We start from the raw sequence: 24,534 nt of genomic DNA on the forward strand, positions 1-24,534 counted from the left end.
GATCACAAGTGCTTGTATATATAGGTAACTCACTGATATTTACATTGTCTTCTTTCGATTTGAAGACAAACACAGCACGTTTTATTCAATTAATTGTTCACGAGAGTAGCACTGCCTCTCTAAAAAGGCCGAATAAGCAATATTGCAGAGCAATTAATTTTGTAATTTTTCTTGCAAACAACTACTAATTTTATAAAATAGTAATTTCATAATCATTTTAAATTGATTTCGAAGAAACTATTTTATCAAAACTTCTTCTTTCCATTCGGGGCTTGGGCTTCGATGCCAGTTTGTCACGTTTTAAAAATGCTGCAAGTGCAAACAAAAAAATACGCAAATACACGAAGCACGCGAACTCATTGATTTGATGAAATGTTAGTTATCGTTTTTATGGACAATTTTAGATTTCACACCTCCGTACACTAATTTTTATTTCTACTATAAAAATTAGTGGTAAATTAGGTAGTTTAAAATTGATACCGTTTTGTGAAAACGTCCATATTTGTCTTAGCGGTTTATTCGTTTTTTTTTACGCTTTATAAGCCGTAATTCTATTTCCGTAATAGTAAAATAATATCCTATGCTGACGATGGATACACAACCATGGATCATAAATCCATTTCATGAAACGGAAGTGGCCAATGCCATATTACAAGAGGCTGCTCGAGCTAAGCATCCATGAGGAGCTGAAGGTGAAATTTGTAAAGGGCTACCAAAGATTTTGGTTGCAAGCAGAAATACCCGAAAAATATCCTGGACAGTGGGAAACGGCAAGGAAATTTTTAATAGCTTAGCTTGCCTTGCTTAATAGCATAAATTGTCGAAAGTAGTTTTAGTGCCGTTACAAACCTCTTAACAAAAAAAGAGCAAATTAAACATCACAGAGCGGGGCATTTGCGGTAATTGCTTACAAAAAATTAAGTCAAACATTGATCGTGTGCTGACACTCCATCAAACTCCTTCTCATTAATTATAATTATGACCTGAATCTATAGTACCTTATTTAATTTTTCTTGTACCAATTTCTGTTTTTTTTGTAAATAAAGTGTTATAAAATGTACCATTTTTCGTTTTTATTTTACCTATCGAAATGTACGGACAGAACTCATAAGCGACATAATTTTTATTTTTTGGCGACTTTAAGAATGTGGTAAAAATGTAGAAGCAGGGGGTCCACCGAAACCAATAAAAAGTGGTCCACGAGAAAAAAACAGTTTGGGAACTACTGGCCTATACCTTATTACAAGCTTTGCTTAGTTTGAGACTAGATGGCTTCGTGTAAAAGTTGTGGAATCCTTACAAATATTATAAATGCGAAAGTAACTCTCTCTGTCTGTCTATCTGTTACGTTTTCACGTCTTAAACACTAAATAGTTTTTATTGAAATTTGGTACAGAGATAGAGTTGACCTTGAGAAAGAACATAGAATATTGAAACATATACATATACATATACATGAACATAGAATTGGAAACGCGATATAACCGACCTCGACGCGACGGGCGAAAAGCTAGTATAATATAAAAAAGCAAAGTATTTATTACTGATTGCTTTTGCATGTCTGCTTTTTTGCACTTTGCCGGTTTGCTGGTCCATTGCCGGCATTGCCGCGCATTTAATTGCCTAACGTTCGGAAATAATATTAGTGACGTGCACCATAGGTAACGAAAATCAACTATGGTCACAAAGCATCTTGCATGCAAATAAAATTAACGATTATAATTTTTTCTGAACTTCAATATTTACTATATAATATTCCTAGACTATATAATTTAAATTAATTAATGATCATAATTATTAAGAATTTTGTAGGCTATCAATTATAACCTTGAAATTTACTTGTTCATTCATTCATCACTTCATTCATAAAGGTCCGATGTAAGGTCCGACAACGTCTTTGGTTTCATCGCGCGTTTTTGTTGTAAAATGAACATTATTTATAGTAATTGTAAATGAATTAGTGTAACGAAACAGTTTTTATAGTTAATTAGATAATTTAAGGCCTGCATAACATAATAATAGAGTCCAGTTAAGGTACAAGGTGTTTACCTTGTTTATAGGTTATGTCAGTGCTTGGTCCATATTTCATAATTAAAACGAATTTAAAATGACGGAAGGAGACTCAAGTGAAAATGGAAGGGTAGTAGCAATCCCTAGTCCATTTGTGAAGAGGAAAGTAGAGTGCGCTGGAGCAGCATTCCTTAGATATTACAACGTGAAGTGCCATGGTGGCGATGCATTGTTCGAAACCCTCAAGTCCAGCGAAAAGGCCGAAGAAGTCGTTTTTGACGATGATGTGGAATACCTCCGAAGCTTGGACCCCAAGGATTGGAAGATGCAGGATCACTATGCTGTTCTGGGTATGAAAAATTTGCGGTATAAAGCCACCGACGACGAAATAAAACGTGCATACCGGCAGAAAGTGTTAAAGCACCACCCTGATAAGCGCAAGGCGCAGGGCGAAGAGATCCGTAGCGACGACGACTACTTCACATGCATCACAAAAGCTTACGAGATCCTAGGAACCCCTGTCAAGCGTAGGTCATATGACTCAATCGACCCCACTATAGATGACAATGTCCCTACACAGAATGATATCAAGAAAGATGGGTTCTTCAAGTCATTCACCAAACACTTTGAGTCTAATGCTCGCTGGTCAGAGAAGAGGAATGTGCCTTTGTTAGGTGATGAGAACAGTACCCGGGAACAAGTTGAGCGGTTTTATGCTTTCTGGTACGAGTTTGAGTCGTGGCGCGAGTTCTCTTACCTCGACGAGGAGGAGAAGGAGAAGGGTGCAGACCGAGAGGAAAGGCGCTGGATAGAAAAACAGAACAAAGCTGCACGGGCCAAGCTGAAGAAGGAGGAGATGGCTAGGATACGGAATTTAATAGATCTGGCTTATGCAAACGATCCCCGGATCCAGAGGTTTAAACAAGAGGACAAAGATAAGAAGTTAGCCGCTAAACGGGCTAGACAGGTATATTTGTCTCATCTGTTTGACTGTATCATATTAAACACTTATTGGTGCATTTTAATGTACTCATCATAATTCAGAATTGAATCTCTGTTGTCCTAAATAAGGGTATCATTAGATCATCTAGTTTATAGTCATAACTATATTGGATAGGTACAAAGAAAGAGAACTGCATCGACAATTTTTCTCTAGACCATTTAAAATATGATTGATGTATCATTTTCATTAAGATTTTATAATATTACAAGAAGAAGTTAAACAATGCAATTGTGGATTCCTACGATCTTTGTTTTCAACTACTGGAATTAAAAAAAAATATTAGCTAATCTTTTACTTGTTTAGCTTTAGACTCATACATTTGACTTACTGTTTATTAACCTAATCAATAACTTAAATACGTGTTTTTTTGTTATGTGAAAATAGTAATTTATTTCTGAAAGCTCAATTATTCTTTTTTAATATATTCTGTTGCTCAATTTCAGGATGCAGTACAGGCGAAAAAAGCTGAAGAGGAGCGGATTGTAAAGGAAGCTCAACTTGCCAAGCAGAAAGCGGAGGAGGCAGAGCGAGCGCGCATCGAGGCCGCGCGTGCCGAGCGCGAGCAGCTCAAGAAGAACCTGCGCAAGGAGAAGAAGGCGCTGCGGGATGTGTGCAAGGCCAACAACTACTACTCCACCACTGAGGAGGAGGCCGTGGCCCACATGGCCGCCGTCGAGAAGATCTGCGAAATGATGAAAGTTGTAGAGCTGCAGGACTTCTTAAAAGAGCTGGAGAGTAAAGGTAGAGAAGCCTTCATCAATACTGTCAAGGAGACAGAAGACAAACTAGAAGCAGAGAGAAAAGCCATATTTGAGAACCGGAGAGTTGAAGAGCAAAAAGCTAGAAAGGAGTCTGCACTCAAGCAGCCTATGGAATGGTCGGTGGAATTAACACAACTCCTAATCAAGGCAGTCAACCTATTTCCAGCGGGAACTAACCAGAGGTGGGAAGTAGTTGCTAACTTTTTAAATCAACATGGCACTTTTACAGATGAGAGAAGGTTTGTTGCTAAAGATGTTCTGAACAAAGCTAAAGACTTGCAAAGTGCAGATTTCTCTAAAAGTAGTCTCAAAAAAGCTGCCAATGAGGAAGCATTTGATCAGTTTGAAAAAGAGAAGAAGAAGGGTTATAACCACATTGACGACAGCGGAATATCGAAGAGCGACAATCCTGATAAACAAGCAAAGGTAGTCAACGGAGTAGTTCCACCAAAAGCAGAAGAGGTTCCAAAACTAGATGACAAAGTATGGACAAAAACTGAACAAGAACTATTAGAACAAGCTATCAAAACGTTCCCAGTTAGTACTCCAGAAAGGTGGGAGAAAATAGCCGACTGCATACCAAACCGTACCAAAAAAGACTGCATGAAACGATACAAGGAGTTAGTTGAATTAGTAAAAGCAAAAAAGCAAGCTGCCAACCTTGCAAAATAACATTCACCCCTACTAGTTCTGTATCAAATTGTTTACCATCCGCCACCAAGTAAATGACCAAAGTAGATAAATATGGGTATTGTAAAAATATATTTACATTGGTAAAATTATTTGTTGGCTTGTGACAAAGACATTTCAAGAGGTATAGAAATATTGTATAATATGCTTCATGAATTAGTAATTATGGAATAAATTACTGTTTTCTTTTTAAAGAAATTGTAAAGCATGTTTTGTTTACTTGGTACCCTGATTATGATTGAACCAATCAGCTTACAGTTATTAATTGTGTCTAACTGCTTGGTACGACCACATAGAATAACTCTAAATTATAATTGATGATTATGTACCTAGATGGTTTGTGATATTCAATTTAGAAGACAAAATGTTTAAATATTAAATGTTAAGCTTAGCTTGAAGAAGTCTAGTTACTAGCGTGGCGGTTAAAAGGTTTACTCTAATTTATTTCTCAGGCAAAGTAGTTTCTAGTTAATCTAACTGAAAAAATACAATCAGAGTTCCATAAGTATCCTTTGATAAATTGCCATATGAATATATATTTTGTTGCAATAGTTAATTTTTAATCACAATTCTGTGAGCTGTTATGACTCGCGTGCCCGTCTCGGTCGCTTGCACACAAATGACACGGTCACTTAGTACTCTGCCTGCCCCGTAATCAACATACCTGTTGTGCAAATACCACAAAGATGGGAAACATTTGTTAATTCGTGACTAGAGTGATTATATTTTACTTATTTTATCAACAGAAATGTTAAGGACCGTTTATAAATAAGAAGTGTTAGTCTCATCAGATAATAGGATTTCATTAATTTAATGAAGTATTGAATACATGATATCAACCTCTAATTATATCCAGTCGTGCCTACCGAGCGTGAAATATTCTTTATACAATAGACAACTATTGCTCGAAGATTGAAAGATAATGTGCTCATTAACTATCGGATAGAGATTATTATAAACAGACCGACAGTAAACTTAATAGGAATTTGTTTAATATAGCCTTGACATGCAATGTGAGAACTGATGCGATATTCCGCATAAAAGCTAGTATTTATTGAAATAAAATCTATTTTCATACCTTTGCATACTATTAGCAGAAGAAATGTGTTATTATATAGGTATCTGTATGTAGATCCAGTCGATTATTTATAGTAAAATGTTCATCAATTCTTCAACCATAAAGCACTTTCTCGCCATAAGTTGCAAAATACTGTGTCTCTGGCGGGCGGCGGTTCACCCAGGACAACGGACTGGCCGTTTCATTAGCAGTCACTACAAACTCACCACTACATATTTTTATATTTAATTTTATTTGTTTATTGTGATGAATATAGTCAATTTGAAATTTTCCTTTGTTTTTCTTTAATACTACCTACCATAAATCTACAACATTCTTTCGCACTACGACCAATATTAATTTCGACAATACTAGATTTCTCTAATGTGCCTCTCCTTTATCTCGAATGAGTACTTTTGTCTAAGACGGAAGTGAAACTGTGGATTTATTCCATTCCCAGGATTTGTATTCTCACCCTCAAAATAGCCCGACAGGGGTCAAGGGACCGCGACGAGCCGTCATTACAATAATTAGGCCCTACGATAGTAAGTTGTGCATTTCCGAAGCGGAGCATTCAGAGGTCGGTTCAAGGTCGCTGGCCGACAGGTGTATCTACAGTGTAGCTACTTGTTATTTATATATTCCATACGTGAAGTATCTTCGGCCACGCATACCCAAGGCCGTTATAGACATTGTTGGCTATAAGTTCTTAAAACTATTTATGACTGATGAATGATAATTATTCAGATATTTACTGATAGCTCTATAAAAAGAGGCGATGCATTTATAGATTCAATGATCCTAAATTCAAAATCATCTCAAATATTTCCATATTATATTATTTGCATTAGCGGAAGCTCCCTCATTTTTTCAAGTAACAGATTCTAAAAGCGCCTTGCTACATTTGCTCCGTCAAACAACTTGCCGGTGGTTTGCCTGTAGTACCTATACGAAATTTACAAAGAACATAGTTTGTATTTTGGATACTGCAGGGAAGTGCAGTGGACTCCCGTCGCATATTCATGATATTCTTTAGTTATACCTATTCAGTTTTTTTCCAAACTAAGGAGCATGTTTGAGTTTGAGGCAGGAATTCCCCAATGATCGTCTTGGTCAAAATTTAAGTGCTGGGAATGTGCGGATTTAAAGGATAAAAATAGCAACGTGTTTCCTTTTTCATCTTTTTCTATACTGTGCTATGAATTTTACATCTTTTACTGAACAAAACCTAGGTATGTACCTAAATAACACCTTGCTCCTCATCTTAGAAATTGCTAATTAAGTAAGTATTATTATGCTCATACGGCTTAGAAGCTAGCTATTTTTGCGCGTTTGATCCATGAATACTTTTGCTGGCAAGTGGCCGGTTATAGCTACATTAATTGTAAGTAAGTAGGTATTACTTATATCTAACGGGGATAGAAAGAAAGCGGGTGACGTATGGATCAGCTAGTAACTGAGTCATGAGGTAGGTCCACATTCAGGAAATGATAAAAAGAAAAAATTAGTCGCCTGCTCAGATTACACCACAGTTTAGCGAGGCCACCCCATCACTTACAACGTAACATCCTGTTTGTGGATAGTTTACATTCAAACTATGGTTTTTTTTTACTGCAAGTTATTTACCATGGAGCTTGGAGCTTTTGATTTTTAAACTAAGTTTCAGGAGCTATCTAATACATTATGTTGCCTTATTAAAAACAACCTCGTTGGTCATTATCAGCACAAAATCAAATATTCTGTTATTAGGATGTTCTCTTACATTGATGAATGGAACATATCATCTCAGTATACATACCAACAAATAAACCGTATTGCCAACTAGCAATAACAACGCAATACCGAAAATTACAGGCATTGTCCAAAATATTCGGCCATTTAAAATCGCGGAAATAGGTAGTAAGGACCAGTTCGTTAGTACCTATTTCGTTGCATAATTAGACCTAGAAAATTCATATTTTCCCCAAAACATGAGTTAGAGCTATCCTCGAACGTTGACCTCGCTGAGCGTTCACCATGAAATGAGGCTATGTGTATGCATTTGTTAGATTGCATTTCAATATTCTTTTATGTTACTTTATTTGGTCACGGCTCGGGTGTGTCGAGCATGCACTATCGGTGTTTCATATAATCGAAATAACAAATCGATTTCTGTCGACTGACTGCAGATGATTCAACGTTTGTACCAGTGTGTAGTAGATACCTTTTGGTCTAACGCATATAAGATTTAAAAAAAAAACTCTTGGTCATCACTTTCATTCCTCATTAGACACCTTACATATTTAAGAATATGTGTTGAGCGAAACTTGTGAAATCATAGTGAGCTTGCATTTTTCACCATCGAAAGTATCATAAATCTTATGTAAAGCCGTTACGGTAAAGGGCACTAGATAAACTTCAAGAGTAATGGGAGTGGCGAATAGTAACTGGACATGCACCTCCAATGTACAAGCGACGCAATCAAAATCTGGAGTCTTGTCCCACCATCCAATTACTTCTACATGACCGAACACGGTGAAAAGTACAAATATATGTGCGTGTCCGCTGTTCGGGTCGCTGCTATAACAAGCTGATTAGCCATGAAATAACACCACATCCTGTTACAAAATCAAGGAAACATTTATTCAGACAAAAAACGAACATCATATGACTGATACCAAAAGTTTACATGTACATAAAAACTATCAAATGTATGCTGATTTACAACGGCTGCGATTTTGGCTGGAGATGGCAAACTAAAGGTCATCGATATCTTCAGGTTAGGTTGCAGACTTGTGTTCATTAATGTACACCCAGAGTTCGTCGAACGTCCCTCGAGGTGTCCTTAGCTAACAATATTTTCGCCTGCAACTAATAAAACAACAACCGATTACATTTCGCGCCGACCACAAGACCGACGAACTCTAAGACATGATAATACGCAATGGAATAATGATAAATTAGCATACATGTCGCGTTATGAGCTAATTATATCTAGTGATAGCTTACGGTCAAGATACAGCTTGGCGTATCTAGTGAGTGGATTCGCTCTATTCGCTGTTGCTGGGAGGAGTTTGTAAACGGAAAATTTCGTCATTCCATATAGAGCAACTCTTAATAATCTAATTAACAATTAGCTACCAGGACTAGCTATCTAAGGCGTAAACATTTCAGCAGTGCCTTTGGATTTTCATCCCTTAATATCCAGTTATCTGCCACAGTTTCAGAGAAGAAAAGAAAAGAAAAAAAAAGTAAAAGCTAAAGACTAGTTATCGTATTATCTGGACATAAATACGTTTAAATGCGCGCACAGCAACAGCAAATAAAGTAAAATCTAGATCACAACTAAAACAGTGACAACTAGACTACCTATGTGATAGTTTACTTTAACATTAAAGATTATAAATATTCGAGTTTGGTTCGGTTCCACGAAGGCACGATCAAGGCCATACATTGCGTTTAAAGCTTACATTTATTAAGTACACATTACACCATTAATTTACTTATAAACGTTACAGGAATATTTTTAACTCGCACATTGCAATAGTAAGGTAAAACTTATCAATTCTGTAGTATATAAATATTGTTATCGTAAAATTGTTTTTTGATTTGTAAATAAATCTGTTCTAGTTTCGAGGATATTTTAAAGCACCATTGAAATCAGTTAACGTTTATAAGTAATACACCTTATAAATATATGATTTACATCATATTCTTATTAGAAGACATTAAATTTCGGGGTATATAATAGTGTACATATATAGTACTACTTGAAACAATACTGTCAGATAATATACAGAGAAGAAACAGATGGAGTGAGTATATTATGATATGAAGCACTTCCATTCTTACACGAATGTGTGAATGACCTTTATTATTATGTGATGTCACTCGCGGCGTGCGATGAATAGTCATTTATACGCTAGAGAAAGTCATTGTGAAAGCAATTATATTTTCCAAAGTAATTTGCTTATAATTCTTGTTTCATTTTTACATAATATTGATACTCGGTATCTTCAGTCGCACAATTATTTTCTGTTCATCATGGAACAATTGATCAATCTTGTAATAAGTTTCACTCGAAACTTTTGTGAAATTAAGTGAATCATTCTTCCGAAGTCCGAAGAGATTGATATTCTATTCGAATTTACGACTTAGTAAGAGACTCCAACTGGCTGCCAGTAACACACTTAAATTAAATATCATTGCTTTCCAGACCACTCATATCTATACATATAATAAAATTGTAGAAAAGTGAAAACTGTACATTGAATATTTTTAAAAAAGAATAATTGCAGGGTGGTCTACGAACGATTCCGATGCCGAAAATATGATTTTTAGAATTTTTGTCTGTTTGTCTGTTTGTCTGTTTGTCTGTATGTATGTCCGGAAAGATCTCGGAAAGTACTGGATAGATTTGATTCAAATTTTTAGCGAATATCAACAAGAGGCCCGGTCAACATACTTTTTACTTATTATCCCGCTTTTCGTTACAAGGGGTGAGCAGGAGCCTTTTATATCTATAAACAAATATCAAATTATCTCATAAACTACTGAATATATTTCGTTCAAATTTTGCATGAACCTTATTGTATACATGATACAACAAATATACAAAAACCATAACGCTACTATGCAGGGGACATGAGCAGTAAAGTTTTAAATTTTTGGACTCACCCGTAACATCGTGTAATGCAATTATGAGGTGTATTTTCACCCCATTGAGTAGTAGGCAGCACGGTCATCAATTTACAAAAAAAACATCACGCTATTTATCTTAAGACTTTTGGCAGAGCAATAATAGGATTTTTCGAAACTAAATCATTTTCACAAAATTAGTCATTTTATTCTCTTTCAAGTCTGATATAGGCCTACCGCGACTATTTCACAAGTAAAATAAAAGAATCATAAACTAATACGTTTTTTTTATGCAATTGTTACCGTAATCAGTACATTCTTGAAAGAAAGGAACATAATTATTTTTATTTTTATTGATGTACTAAAATGACTCAAGTTAAAATGTGGAATGCCGTAATATGATTTTATATTTATTTACGATAGGTTTATATACCTGTCTTCAAGATCAAAACATTCGTAGTGGCACTCAACCCAAAGTTGCATGTAGTTCACATTGATCTCATCTATAAATATGCAACAATAAATTACTGAACGACACAGTTAATTATTACCTTGGTTCATCTGTAACAACTAGCAACATAAATATAAACTTTCAAACAAAAAAAAGCCTTTCAAACAATGAAATAATGTTTTCTTAAATTTGTAACATTACATAGGCCAAAAGTATTTCGGGTAAAAAAGCCCTGAAGACTTGCATAAAAACTGCATAATAGGTATGCAATGTAAAGATCTATAAGACTAAAGCTATCAATGAATAGACATTATGTATCTATTGATAGAACAATGTCTACTGATACCTGAGATTTTTCATATTTTAAGGATTTGATCGGTCTACATCCGCCATTACAGAGACCGCACACGTGGTTTTTCCAAAAAAATCCTTTAACAATTTGTTGTAATCTCTATTTGTTTAAAATTTTCTTCTTTCGTAGTCTGGTAAAAACAGGGGAAGGAACGAGACTGAATGAGTTTCTGAGATCCCAAAGCTAAGCCGACGAGGATTAGGAACATATTTTTGGAAATTTACCCAATAAGGCTGATAATAGCGTGTAGCTATCAGCACTTACATCATACAATGTCTGGAAATTTCATTTTGGCTGTCGGTATCGACAGCGTAACCTCATAACCAACCTCACGTAGTCTTTATTTAAGTTCTATTTTGCAGTAGGGATGACGGTATTTTACTTCAATGATCGTCAGGTAGGTTATCTAATAAAACACTTAATTTTTCATTGTAAATTGGTACAGTAAATAGAACTCATGCGCATGAAGTCAATTTTATGTTCATATTTTGCTTTGTTGTAACATCACAAATTACACATATCCTATACTTTAGATTTTTGTCATTGTCAATTTAAAAAGAAGCGGATTCTGATATTTTTTTTATTATCACGCTATTTATTTATCAGCAATTTAAAGGCAAATCATGACCAAAACACCAGGGGGCCAAGATAACACGTTTACCAACTTTTTTATTTTGGAAATATTCCAAATGTTTGTGAGGAAGATCAGTTTTAATATTAAGAGGACAATCAAACATAAAAGAAACCGTTTATCTGGGCGCAATTTTGCAAAATCTTTTATCTTATGACACTATATAAAATCCACAGTTACCGCTCCCGACTCTCACTTCACCAGGTCCGTCCACAAAAATAATTTGACATCTTCTTTTATCTTTATATCGTCAGAAAACATCGTGTGTGAAAATAACAACTATCTGGCTATCACTGTTCCTGAGAAACAGCCAGGTGACAGACAGACGAACGGGGCCTCAGTAATATGGTTCTGGTTTACCTCTTTGGTTACAGTACAATAATAATTTTATGATACCTCATAATCACTGTCAACATCCGTCTAGCAATTTCAGGTGTAGGCCGTCCCAAGAACAGACGTGCTCGAAAATCATAACCCACCCAAATAGAAAATGGAAAACCCACGAAAGTAAAACATTTTTAGCAGAAGTGCTAAGACTGAGTTATACCTTCTGTTATTTTTTCCTACTTGCACCCCCCCCCCCATTTTTAAACGGCCCGATTTGTCAAACATGTCTTAACGAACACTTGCACATAATTCACGTTTAAATTAAAATAGTTCAATTTGTTCGGAAGTTATGATGTCACAGACAGACAGGCAGGCAGATATGCCAAAGTTATAAACGCCTCTTTTTGGGATTAAATAAGAAAAAGTCATTAAAACAACTATAAATATTTGACACCAGGATAGTATCGTAAACGATGAAATGTGTTTGATTCAAACATTTGGTAGTCTTTGAGCCGCTCAAGATTCCTTATAATTTAGAAATAAAAAATCAAGTTTCATATGTAAAAAAAAAGTGTTTCATTTTCAATATTGCATTACATTTTTGCGATGATCGTTATTATTAAACTTCATAGTTTTTCACATCTTGAAAATCACGCAGACAAAGTCGCGGGCAACAGCTAGTAATTATATAAAACAGTGTTGCTACAAGTAATCTGTTATTTTTAATCACCAATAAAATTATAATTTTGGACAATAACACAATCAAATATCAAATAAAAAAACACATGTTGAGCAAGTTATACAAGTCTTTGTAATTATGGTTAAGGCACTTTTGTGTCAATAAAAAATTCGAGATTAAAAATAGTATAATATTTTGTTAAGAATAGGTACTAAATAAAATACCTATCAAATAGAGAGACAGCAATTGAAATAAAACCTTATTAAAAAAAATACAAAATGGAATGTTTTTAAATAATTATAACTTACACCTAAGCAAAGGCACACACTGTCCTTAGATTATATTAAAATGGCTCATTGGTTTCTGCAGGTACTCTGCATGTGCCCTGTAATGTCATTCATGTTGCTACCATGAGTCACTCAACAGCAATCTCAACACATTATCATGGATAATTATTCACAAAGTAGCTTACAAGGAAAGTGGCCTTTGTATATTATACACAAACCAGGTTCTTATCCAGTACCTAACTTTTATTCAATAGTGGAATATATAGTAATCTGAGCAAGTGTTTGTTGACAAATATAAGGTGTTTTATAAACAAGTAGTAATGGTACTACAGCCTATCTCAATTGTTCATGTAGTTTAGATAGAACTTGACTCCAAGAAAACTTTAATTACTGCAAGTACTCAATTTAAAACTGAATAATATTACAGGGCAAAATATAAAGAATAAATACTTACTTAAAAGTACAAAAATAAAAAAAAGTCTTAATAAACATGCCAACAACAGGTCTTATTTCAATAATATAAGTTATTAAATGTTCAATATAATATCTTAAAACTCAGTGTCGGTCTTCAAATGTAATAAATTCAGAATCTGTATAAAACCACATTAAGGAGGATTGTTTAATCCAATTTAATTTGAACACAGAGGGACATAATAAACCAGATCACTTATCGATCAACACAAACCTAACCTAGCTTTACTATTATACTGACAAATTATTCTTTGAGACAATAGTTACACACAGTATGTTACCGTGAAATTTCACTGTATTTTGCATCCCTTCCGTTTCTTATTCATATCAGCTTGCTTACTCTTTTTCTTGGCTAAACCTTCAGCAGTAATGTCAGATATAACAGACAGTCTCTTGCTTGTGTCGTGGCGCTCCTGCCCTATGAGTGGGGGACTTGCATCTGGAGGGTACGTGGCACTGTACAAATTGTTGTTCTCACTGTAACTGTGGGGTAAGTTGGCTGGAGGTACACTCTCAGGCACCATGTGGTCAGTGGGATAGTGTGATGCTGGTCTGATACTCACTGGGTCTGGAAAACGAGGTTTCTTGCTCACTACTGGGGGTGGAGGAGGTTGTCTGTGCTGGATTGAAGAGTGGTTGCTTGGTATTTGCTTGTCATCAAATGATCTGGAGTGGACATGGGATGTGTTACTGCCTGAAGTTCCAGCCTCAGACTGCTGGCCGTAATACTGATTGGACAGCTCTAAAGACTGCAATGCACTTGCTTTTGATTGGATAGATTCTTTTTCGAATGGTTCGACATAGTTCAAATCAGAGTCTACAGATTTACACAATCTGAGTCGGTTTTCACGGATCATGTCCCGTGGGTTACTATATGCATCACAGAGAGTGGCTTGTGGAGTGGAGGAGGGTTCTCTCTCTAGCTGCTGCTGTTGTGCTGCCATTCTCTGCTGTTTTTTAAGTAAAGCTTTCTGTCTTGCTTTTTCTTTTGCCCTTTGAAGTTTCTTATATTCTCTTTCTTGCAGCAACCGTGCCAGTTCACCATCTTGTGCCTCCACAGCACACCTCATGTCGGCTAGCAGAGCATCCTGGTTATTGTCTTCATGACTCAGTTCTCTAGCTATTCTAGCATCAATCTCTTCTTGTTCTAATCGTTTCCTCATTTCCTCTAGCTCTGCTGGTGAAAGGCCCAGTTCTTCAGGGTTGAGGTCTTCAGCAGGGCCAGTACTGGCAGGCAGAGGAGCTGGCGGTGCTGCGCGAGATGAGCTCGGCTGCTGTAACATGTCACTGGTACGCTGGCGACGTTGCCTGCGCAGATTGATCTCAGCCATTTCTCTAGCGATCTCTGCGTCGATTTCTGCTTGCCGACGGCGAGTCAGGTCCCGCAGATGGACCTCATGCTCGATGTCGCGCTGTTCGTTCAACGCTATGGGGAAGTCTTCACGGATCTGCTGATTGCGGTACCTGTTCTCGCAGAGGTGCGATGAGATCTCGCGGTCCTGCAGGCGGTGCGCGAGCGCTCCGTCGGCGCGCACGAGCCACTGCTCGCGCAGATCCGTCACGTGTCCGAACTTGGGCATTGTGTCGCTCGCCTGGAACCCCGACATCGCTGGTGCGCGACGATAGAAAGTATCTTCTACACTTTCCAAATAATGTCAACTAACTAGAGCACTCTGAGTAAACACGGAGTTACGTTAGCGTAACGTAATACCAGTTTATTGTGAGTTAGCACGACACAAGTGGCATGGTGATGGCACCAGCCTCGACACTCCACCATTCATAACACTACACTGCACGAACCTTTCACGTAGACTTTCTTCGTATTCCGTGAGAATCCCCAGTGAACTTTTTACTTCTCCCCTGTGAACTCTTAAGTGAACAATGGACGGCAATGTTTGATAATCTACATAATTAATTGCGTCGAGCCTTCCTCACTCATTCATCCCTCCTCCACACCACAACAAATAAATTTATCAAATCGAAATAAGATGACACTATGACAGACGGACAAGACACGCATGACAGCTACAGGCTTGACAGGTGAATTCCAACCAAGTGATGTGATTAAATGAATGAAAACATGTTAACACTCATAGACAATCGTTTCTTCTAAATCGATTAGTGACAATCAAACCACATCTTTTTTTAGAATATTTATTATTATACAGTAACTAAAACTAATACACTTCAAGCGCTAAATAAACAAAATACAAACCTGTGTATTAGCAATATTTCTTTAGTTTCGTTTTTCTCTTTTTTTTTCAAATCATTTCATTATATTTGGATTCTTGAGCTCCATAATATTAGACTTAAAACTTACACACAACGCAAAATATGGGCATGACCGTGGCTTCTTTTTGTGAATACAAGCTTTACACAAATACAAGTGATTCAAGGCGCTCTGGCGTGTCACTCCTTTTTTATTTTCAATTAAGCATGAAACATACACAATGGTAACTACCTAAAGGCCATGGGCGTAGCCAGGGTAGGTTATGACACATGCCTCCCTTTTACTTAAAAGAAAAATATTTCATAATTCGTTGCCTTTGAGATTACTTCATTATTTTGCAATCCTTTATAAGTTGAAATATCTAATTTTACAGTAATGTCATCTATTTTTCTATAGATATTTTACCTGTAGGTTTTTTGTCGACGACCACGGGTGAGGCATGCACCGCAGTTTATTTTCAACCTCCAGCCTTTACTCAGACCCTGACTACGCGCATAGTTTTCTGTTTGCAGCGGAACTTACGATTCCCGCTAACTTCCGACGTCCCAAAGAACTCCTCGGACACTTGAACTCTGTCTCATCACTAACACAGCCGCAATCTAATGTTGACAAACACATTGCTCGTAAAAAAGTGTTCTTGATTTTTAAATATTTATGACTGTTGTACGTGTGATAACTCGCCTATTCTTCTCGAAAACTCGCTGAGTCCTTTTCTGTTGGCAGTTACGAAAAACAGTTCTTCCGAAACGCGGAAAAGCCAGCTTGAAAGACGCGGGTACCTTGAAATAAGACGACGTATGTTTTGTTCGTAATTCAAAAGGAATAGGCGTCTAGCATTGACTTACAGTTTCATTAATTACTGCGCTAGGCCTAACCAAATACTTACAGCTTTGATACGAAAGTAATATGGTACTTACTTGGTTTTGTCAATTGGCACGAGTATATTAAGTGTGCTGACGGTGGAAGCAAAGACAATGTCACTAAGTGTCGCCCAGCTGCCTCCGAACCAGCAGCGGCCCAGCAACATGCATTCTAGGTCTGCGTACGCGCACTCAATGTCCGCTATTTGTTGCGGCATTACAAAATGACAGTTCTCATAAAGAATAGGATACTGGAATGTAAAATAACAATTGATGAACATTTTAGGAATACAACTTTTCATATACTACCTACTCGAGAGCGCACAATGTAAAGAAGAGGGAAAGAATTGTCTTGTTTTGGTAAATTAAAAAAAAGAAGACTTAACTGAGGACTCAGATAAATCTCTAACACTAATTATACTTAATAGTCTTTTGGATTAATATAATAGTAATGTAAGCTTACGGCAGCTGCTCGGAACCGCGGGTAGAGGGTCCCGCTGTTGTAGTGCATGTGTTGATCTACTATGGATCGGCCTCCCGGGTCTTTGGGCAAGAGCCGGCCCGCGTCGCAATACCGCCCCGCAAGGTACGAGCAAATTGCATGGCTGGAAACAAACATAAGTAATTAGCAAATCCAAGTATAACTAAATTGAAACAAAGAGTATTTTACGTACAAATAAAATATTTACCTGTCGCATAGCACAAGCTCCCTGTCTTTAAAAACTGGCAATGTTTGTAATGGATTTAGCTGTAGGAAGAAAATAGACCCATTAGAAAGTGGAATAATGACATCGGCGCGAATAACTTACATCCATTATAGGATCCTTAGAAAAATTGAGTCTACGTCCAAATGATATGGGGTAAAGAATTGTAATGAATTGAAAGTTCTTACAACGAGCATTTCAGGCGTTCTGTGTTCTCCCTTATCAATGTTGATATCCACCTCCGTGATGCTCAGGTTCATGGAGTCGAGCGCCATCATCACCGCCCGGCACGCAGGACTTCTATCAGCTTTCCATAACGTGCAATGCCTGCATGAAACAAAGATCCGTTAGTCAAAAGCGATTAATCAAGAAGCAAAGATGCCACGAGGTAAAAAAAACCGCATTAATTAGTCACCTTTTGAAAAAGCTATTGTAAACCTGACTTTGTTATTGAGAACTTTGCGTAAGTATTCCATGTAGGAGTTCTGCAAATTCAGCCTATTATTTAAAGTGCACATGAACATTCGCCTACAGCCACCGGGCAGAGTATCTTGATTGCTAACTTGTATTTTAAGTTTAAGGTTAAAAACGTCAACTGGACGAAAAAGAAAATGTCTCTGCACCATCCTTTATTCAGACAAAACATTATTAAAATTACTCACTTTAGCCCAGTTTCTGTAATTTTCTTGCTCGCAGAAGTCCCCATTAATTAAAAATAAAATTTAAACTCGTGATTTTGAAACTAACACTAAACATCAATACATTTTTGGTGTCTAATTTTTGAAAATTGTACTTCACACATATTTTTATGACTTAAGTATTCTTTTTTGAGAAAAGTCTGGTAAAAGTCAGTTATTTTTCTAAAACTGCCAGAAAACGGTAGTATATTACATACTTTTTAGAGTTAGAGTTTGAGGGGGCATAAAAACCGAGAGCATCAGCTAAACAAGATATTTTATTTTATAATTAAATCAATCAATATCCCATATTTAAACAGAGCAGTGTGATTTTCTTTGTAATGACGCACGAAGGGGATTTAAATGCATTATGCAGGAGGTAACAGGATCCTGAATTTGATCTCCTCGTGCGTTATCAAGCGGCATAAATTTACAAACGTAAGGTGTTTTTTCTACAGCGGTCTTGTGTCACAGCTTGCTCGACATTCCTGCGGACTAGGCGACTCGTCAATAGCAACTTTGGAGGTATCTTGCTGATTGTATCGTGACAACATTATTCATCATGTCCTTATTCCGGGGTAGCTCTTGCATACGATATACGATACAAAACATGTGCCGCCCTTACAGATGTCATGTCAGGTAAGTTATGACTTCATAAATTTAATAACATTTGCTTGGTTAGAAAGTTAAAAAAGTATTTTTTGAGTGCAATGTTTGCGATACATTATTTACTTATGTAAAAAACTTACTTTTATTAAGTAAATCAAAGAACCTGAATGAGATACTTAGGTACCTTGATATAATGGTTTGTACTGAAAGTCTTTGAAATTACGTGTCCATCCCAAAAAAATTTATTTAGAAGTGATAATTAATCTTTTCAAACTAGTAACTAGCTTTATCTAAAATTTGTCACATTTATACTTAACTGTGTTTCTTTCAGAACATTTTCTGTCGTCAAGAAGCCCATTCTCTACGGAGACATCGCGTCTCCGCCGGTGAGATTTGCCATGATGACAGCCTCTGTACTGAACATCGACTTGGACTTCCATAATATCGATTTATTTAAAGCCGAAAATAAGACGGACTCTTACAAAAAGGTACATCAAATAAATAAATGTCTCAAAATAAAATGTCTGGATTCTTTGTTTTAATTGCTTTTTTTATTTTTAGATTAACCCTCTGCAGAAGATTCCGGCTTTAGCAGTGAATGACGATGTAATTTGTGACAGCCACGCCATAGCCTTATACCTGTGCAGGAGTGCTGAGGATTATGATCTATATCCTGACGATGCATCGCTAAAGGCCAAGATAGACGAGCTGATGTTTTTTAATTCTAGCGTTTTGTTTCCGATTGATAGTTTCGTTTTTGTAAGTTTGGAATGATACTAATTCTTGAACAAAGTCACGTTTATGTCATTAAAATATTTAAAATATTTCAGAGCGAATTCTTCGTTGGAAAGTGGCCTGCAGACGAAAGTAAGCTGAACGATTGGAATATCGCTCTAGATTATTTGGATCTGAAGCTTAGAACACAAACGTGGCTTACAGGAGATAAGGTGAGGTAACTTGCTAATCATTTGTATTGCATTAGCAAGTGTAAAATCTGTATACCAATGATTTCATATTTTGAAACTTGCTTTAAAATACACAATATTTTCAATTGCAGATGCGGCTGTGTGATATTTGCTGTGGTACTACACTGAGCTCCCTTGAAATACTTATTCCAGTTTCGGATCGACACCCAAATGTAAAAAGATGGCTGGACAACTTAAAAGCTCTTCCCTGTTTCGAAATCAATAGTAGGGGTTTAAAACGCCTGCAAGATTTTGTCAAATTAATTGGAAAAAAATAATGCATTGTTCAAATTGTCGATAACTTTAAATAAAACATCTGAATGTGTTTTAATTATTCGCCTCTATTGGATGCAAGTTATTTGTATTAACAGGTAGTTCATAAAATTATTTTCGTTTTTTTTTAGTTCACCATATTTTTGTTACAATTAAGGTTACTGAAAAACTTAAAATATTAATGCAAGCATCTCAAATATCAGATTGATAAAACAAATAAGAAGCATAATTTTAAATATTTTAATTGCTTAATCCTGAACTACACCAAACCTTTACTGTACCAATTTTTATCCTTGGGGAACATCTAAATCTAGTAATAGCTAACTTTTAATTTACAATCATCAATTTATGTTTTGTAAAATAAAAGGAAAAGACTTCGAAAATCTTACTCTTCTGCAACACTCTTTTATTTAATTTTGCAATTCGGCACGATTTTAGTTTAATCGATACCATAAGCTCCACATTATTTTTTAAATCGACCTGACTAAATACAAAAACAAAACGTTTCAGTTTTTGGCAGTGGCACCGCTTATGTCAAGTTTCTTCAGTCTATGGCCGCTTATTGATTGGTCGACGAGGAGATGTAAAAAATGGCTGCCTTGCCTTCTCCTACTCAGGTAGAATTATTTCGGATTTAAATAGTTAATACAATTGAAACGGTTATACTAGCTGTCCAAATGTGTAATTAAATAATGTATCTATAGTTTGGTGCAGTGCTTTATTGATATCGATCGTGAAAACATTAAAATATTTGACGTTAAAGTTTAGTGTACCGTGAATGGATTACGCTGCTTAATATTGTTAAATTCCAAGTTTAACCGCGTATATATTCAAACTCTTGCTTCTTATACACAGTGTAGAGTTCCTATGCGGTGTTCCAATAAGGCTTAACAAGGATAACGTATTCTATAACACCGTAATAATATCAGTTTCTCGAAAAACGTTGGAAATGTCGTGAGGTGTATTGAAATGTCACACCCATAGCCGTTCAAAATAAGTTCGTAAAGTAATATTTATAGTGAGTTATACGGTCTGAAAATGGGCCTTGAACGGTTGCAGGTGGCAGGGACCCACAGCGCTATATACGAAGCATATTATCATCAGGTAAGAGCTTGTATTCTTTTGTTAATTCAAGTAATTAACTTAATTATCATAGTTTATAGTAATTAGAGGCAGGACTCGATAATTCACGCCAAGCAAACATAATTTGCGATCTATAATCAATTTACTACTGTCCAGTAAAGTGAAGTTCTAGGCCAATGTCTAATGGGACAAATAAAAAATATGTATTGGAAAGTAACTCTTATTGGTAACATTATAAAGACCACAATTATGTTTGGTTCGGGTTTTCAGTTGAGTTTAATTCCAATCAATATTTTAGTCTCTTAAACATGGAGCTAAATTAACAGATGAAAACCCTCATTACAGTGTTTCTGTATCATTTAGAAGATATTACATCATTGCAATTATAACTATCAAAATATTCTAACACTTGCTAAATCCTATTTGATAATTTGTTTTGTAGTGAATTATTATCCTGTAATGGTGAAAAGGGTACTAATCTAGCATAGCATAGATAAGCATTTACCTGTTCCTAATAACATGTAATTGTTTTACATACAACCTATTTCAATTTATTCACACACATCCAGTGTGATAAAACATATTCCTGTGAGTTGAGAGATTGATTTTGTACCCATCAATTACTGCCCTATCTTAATATTGTCTATTTATTACATATATTTTTTATTAACCATTATAAAATGACTAAATCATTCAATCATCAAGTCATTATCAAATCAAATCATTTCAGCCTATCTGGGTCCACTGTCGGGCTGACCATAGGCCTGCCTCAAGTAGTTATACCAGCTGCTTAATTATTTTCTCAATGACAGGTTAAAAACGCATAACTTACAATCATTAAGATATGTGTACATTCTATTTGTATTTGATTGATTAATAATTAGTATCTTATCAAATGATATCCTACTGAAATTTTTGGCTTACTTTTTACCTCTTTCTCATTTATGAAGGATATTTTTCTAATATAATCAATCATATAATAACTTAAAACCATGTGCAATTATTGCTTGCCTTTTTGTTAACCTTTCTCATTATTTGAAATACAAACCCAATTTGATAAGTATTGAATATTTTTAATTGCCTCAAAAACCCCCAACAATCCTAAATACAATCAAAATCAAAATTTATTGAGTGAAGTTGGACTACAAAGTAGCACTTTTTGAATGTGAAAGAATTATAATGGATAGCACCCCATATTGCTCAACCTTCATCTCTATATCATTATATATCTTTATTATATTCTCTCTATCTCTGTCACTACTTTCTAATGAGACAGAGACAACATGATAAATGCTACTTAAAAGTAATTATTATTTTGCTATTATGCCATCTACATATACTTGTAGTCTTGGCTATTGCTTTTGGCAGTACATTTACTGAAGGTGTGAAGGATCTATGTATTGCAGTGAACAAATCCTAGGAATTGTTAATGCTCTGGCAACCTGCCACACACTGCTTACTGCCATGCTGTTGTATAATTTCTGTCAAGTTTATTTCTGAAGGCTTTAGCTTTGCATTTACTGATTAAGTCAAATTACTTTTTGTGAATGGAATTCAAGAGGCTAAAAGAGCTTTTATGTTTTGAGTTTTAGATAATTTCTAAGATTAATTAAATCTTGTAAATCATTATAAATGCCTTGAATAGTCCCCATATCTTACCAACTTATTACACGACAAATATATCGTAATTTTAGTACAATATATAATTTGGTAACTCAGATTGTATTATGACTATGTATTGTTTAGTTAGAGTCTGTAGCTACATTGACTGGTGTTTACAGGTGGATCCCAATGGCGCTGGCACAATCCAGGCACTGGATGCCGCTCGGTTCCTCAAAAAGTCCCGGCTCAGTGATGTGGTGCTCAGTAAGATATGGGACCTCTCCGACCCCACCGGCAAGGGATACCTTGATAAAGTAAGCATAGTTTTGTTGCGTTACATAATTATGTTAAAACTGAAACAACTCGATACTACTTGTAGTATGTGCTGTGTAAGTTGAACAGGGGGCTCTATAATACATCATAATCCTATGCAGTGGGAAAACTTAAATGCTACCGTAAAACAGGGTGAATAAAGTTTCAAGGGGCAAATTGAAAATAGTGTTTTTTTAGGGAATCGCATGCATTTGGCGACTTAAAAATGCTTAAACACAATTATTTTTTGAATTGCTTGAGAATGTTCATATAGTTTTTATATTTTGTCTTGTTAAACGTCCAAATTTTAACAAAACCTCTGTCCCTATTCACCCCTAAAATACCTCTATTCACCCCATTTTACCGTACGTAACCATGTGGTGCTTAAGTCCTATTTTAATGTCCATGACATGTTACTATAGATCCACATAATTGAAAATACTTAAATACAATTAATTCATCTTTTTTTTAATATTACAATGAATTTGACATATTATCACATTAAATCTTATTGTGTAGAATAGAAACAAAGGTACTACCTACGTACTTGTGATTGTGGTATAGATGCCTGTATACTACAATTTATTTAACAAGATGTGTCAATCTTACTGATAAAGACCTCTTGTCTTATCATTCATACAAGACGCGTGGACACCTCCATTGTTTATGAGGAAAATATTTGTATATAGGTATATGTTTAATAATATTATCAAAAATAATTGCATATTGTTCAGTTTTTGTGGGTAGTACAAATCGTAACGTGAAGTAGTACTTTAGTGTTCTGTTCTGAAGATTCGAATGACGATATTGCGAAGCAAACTATTTCGAAAAAAAAACGAGTGTGGTACCCTAGTTCGAAAGTACATTAAGTCGAAAACCGCTATATCGAGTGTCTTTATTGCGAGACACGGTATTTCGAAAAAAAAGAGTGGTACGCCAGTTCCAAAACACATAAGGCGAAAACGTCTTAAAAAGACTTGGTATCGAAATCCACTGTTGCGAATAGCATATTCCAATCTGTATTTGTCTGGGGATTGACTTGTGATAGGAAATGTCGACTTCACCGTCCTCAATAAAAGACATCTAAAAGTGATGATATACATTACTTAGGTACAGAATAAATGATTTAGTTTTATTTCATATTTGACGGAGGATTAAATTTTCTCACCAGTTGAGACCATTACTTCTCCTTCTAAATGGGTATCAGATAGGAACACATTTATTACACTTTTCCAATAATCAGGGAAACCCCTTTCAGAAAACAGCGTGAAATACCAAGACATCTTGTTGTTGCATTGTTCGCGTTGAATGACGGGAAGAAACAGTCAACAAACAAACAGGCCAACAACAAACCAAAATATCGTAGATCGTTCATATTTTTGGAAAGACCATTCGTTATTCTGATTGTAACTCCCTTTATAAGAGACCAGGAACTAGCTATACAAATGTTGCTCCTTCAGAATGAAGTCCATCCAAAGGTTGTCTGTAACAGCTCGCGAACGATAAGCGATAAGACTGCATATTGGGGCACCATGTAACTTAACATTTTAATCGAAGTCTGTAATATCGAAGTGGTATACAATATAGAAGATCGTAATCTATACTATACGTTACTAGCTGACCCATGCCCAAATCGTTGGGCTATATTTAATGTGGCATTCTTTCAAAATCGCTTCACAAGCGTCACAAATTAGGCATCTTTATAATACTAATATAGATAAGACTTGTGCCGTTTAAATTTGTAATACTAAAATGAATAGTCCCACGTCACGTTTAAAACGATTAGGAGAGCACCCTGGCTGGAATCAACCCTTAACGAGTTTAATCTTATACGAAATTGTTTCGCAAAATAAGTGTTGCGGAAATTACCATTAATAACGTAA

General features: G+C 35.8%; 5 protein-coding genes across 6 annotated transcripts in view; 3 read left to right on the forward strand and 2 right to left on the reverse strand.

The window, feature by feature from the left end:
* The first annotated feature begins 1,863 nt into the window (after window positions 1-1,863).
* LOC113502036 (dnaJ homolog subfamily C member 2) lies at window positions 1,864-5,813 on the forward strand. Its single transcript, XM_026883413.1, has 2 exons — window positions 1,864-2,977; window positions 3,457-5,813. Exons 1-2 carry the CDS (start codon window positions 2,108-2,110, stop codon window positions 4,444-4,446), a joined length of 1,860 nt encoding a protein of 619 aa, XP_026739214.1. The 5' UTR covers window positions 1,864-2,107; the 3' UTR covers window positions 4,447-5,813.
* A 2,303-nt stretch (window positions 5,814-8,116) lies between these two features.
* Window positions 8,117-17,936, reverse strand: LOC113502073 (glutathione S-transferase 1-like). Of its 2 annotated transcripts, none has more exons than XM_026883457.1 (8): window positions 17,793-17,932; window positions 17,319-17,457; window positions 17,116-17,174; window positions 16,890-17,031; window positions 16,484-16,677; window positions 16,248-16,345; window positions 16,089-16,165; window positions 8,117-8,371 (listed from the first exon to the last, which is right to left on the reverse strand). In XM_026883457.1, the coding sequence occupies exons 1-8, from the start codon at window positions 17,834-17,836 to the stop codon at window positions 8,303-8,305; spliced, it is 822 nt and encodes a 273-aa protein (XP_026739258.1). In that variant the 5' UTR covers window positions 17,837-17,932; the 3' UTR covers window positions 8,117-8,302. The 2 variants fall into 2 exon arrangements, 1 of the variants encoding a protein (XP_026739258.1); XR_003401332.1 differs by having other exon boundaries at window positions 8,306-8,371; window positions 15,972-16,165; window positions 17,793-17,936.
* Window positions 13,380-15,965, reverse strand: LOC113502045. The gene has a single exon (XM_026883424.1). It carries the CDS (start codon window positions 14,941-14,943, stop codon window positions 13,627-13,629), a length of 1,317 nt encoding a protein of 438 aa, XP_026739225.1. The 5' UTR covers window positions 14,944-15,965; the 3' UTR covers window positions 13,380-13,626.
* Window positions 17,937-18,296: 360 nt separating the features above from the next.
* On the forward strand, window positions 18,297-19,779 carry LOC113502109 (glutathione S-transferase E14-like). The gene is made up of 5 exons (XM_026883492.1): window positions 18,297-18,446; window positions 18,748-18,904; window positions 18,978-19,175; window positions 19,247-19,363; window positions 19,474-19,779. Exons 1-5 carry the CDS (start codon window positions 18,370-18,372, stop codon window positions 19,657-19,659), a joined length of 735 nt encoding a protein of 244 aa, XP_026739293.1. The 5' UTR covers window positions 18,297-18,369; the 3' UTR covers window positions 19,660-19,779.
* Window positions 19,780-19,822: 43 nt separating this feature from the next.
* The window catches only part of LOC113501223 (epidermal growth factor receptor substrate 15-like 1), a 29,763-nt gene continuing 25,051 nt past the window's right edge, over window positions 19,823-24,534 (forward strand). Inside the window, exons 1-3 of the mRNA XM_026882299.1 lie at window positions 19,823-20,271; window positions 20,714-20,758; window positions 22,519-22,653. Coding sequence (XP_026738100.1) covers window positions 20,245-20,271; window positions 20,714-20,758; window positions 22,519-22,653 — 207 coding nt within the window. The 5' untranslated portion in view covers window positions 19,823-20,244. The remainder of the gene's footprint in view (window positions 20,272-20,713; window positions 20,759-22,518; window positions 22,654-24,534) is intronic.

Source organism: Trichoplusia ni, chromosome 2 (assembly GCF_003590095.1).
Source record: "Trichoplusia ni isolate ovarian cell line Hi5 chromosome 2, tn1, whole genome shotgun sequence".
Classification (NCBI taxonomy): domain Eukaryota; kingdom Metazoa; phylum Arthropoda; class Insecta; order Lepidoptera; family Noctuidae; genus Trichoplusia; species Trichoplusia ni.

Coding starts and splice junctions, on each gene's coding strand:
- LOC113502045 (XM_026883424.1), bottom strand. CDS start 14,943: ATGTCGGGGTTCCAGGCGAGCGACACAATGCCCAAGTTCGGACACGTG.
- LOC113502073 (XM_026883457.1), bottom strand. CDS start 17,836: ATGGGGACTTCTGCGAGCAAGAAAATTACAGAAACTGGGCTAAA. Junction 17,032..17,115: donor GAGCTTGTGCTATGCGACAG/GTAAATATTTTA, acceptor GTTTGTTTCCAG/CCATGCAATTTGCTCGTACC. Junction 16,678..16,889: donor CGCGGTTCCGAGCAGCTGCC/GTAAGCTTACAT, acceptor TTTACATTCCAG/TATCCTATTCTTTATGAGAA.
- LOC113502109 (XM_026883492.1), top strand. CDS start 18,370: ATGTCCTTATTCCGGGGTAGCTCTTGCATACGATATACGATACAAAAC. Junction 19,176..19,246: donor CGATTGATAGTTTCGTTTTT/GTAAGTTTGGAA, acceptor AAAATATTTCAG/AGCGAATTCTTCGTTGGAAA. Junction 19,364..19,473: donor CGTGGCTTACAGGAGATAAG/GTGAGGTAACTT, acceptor TTTCAATTGCAG/ATGCGGCTGTGTGATATTTG.
- LOC113502036 (XM_026883413.1), top strand. CDS start 2,108: ATGACGGAAGGAGACTCAAGTGAAAATGGAAGGGTAGTAGCAATCCCT. Junction 2,978..3,456: donor CCGCTAAACGGGCTAGACAG/GTATATTTGTCT, acceptor GCTCAATTTCAG/GATGCAGTACAGGCGAAAAA.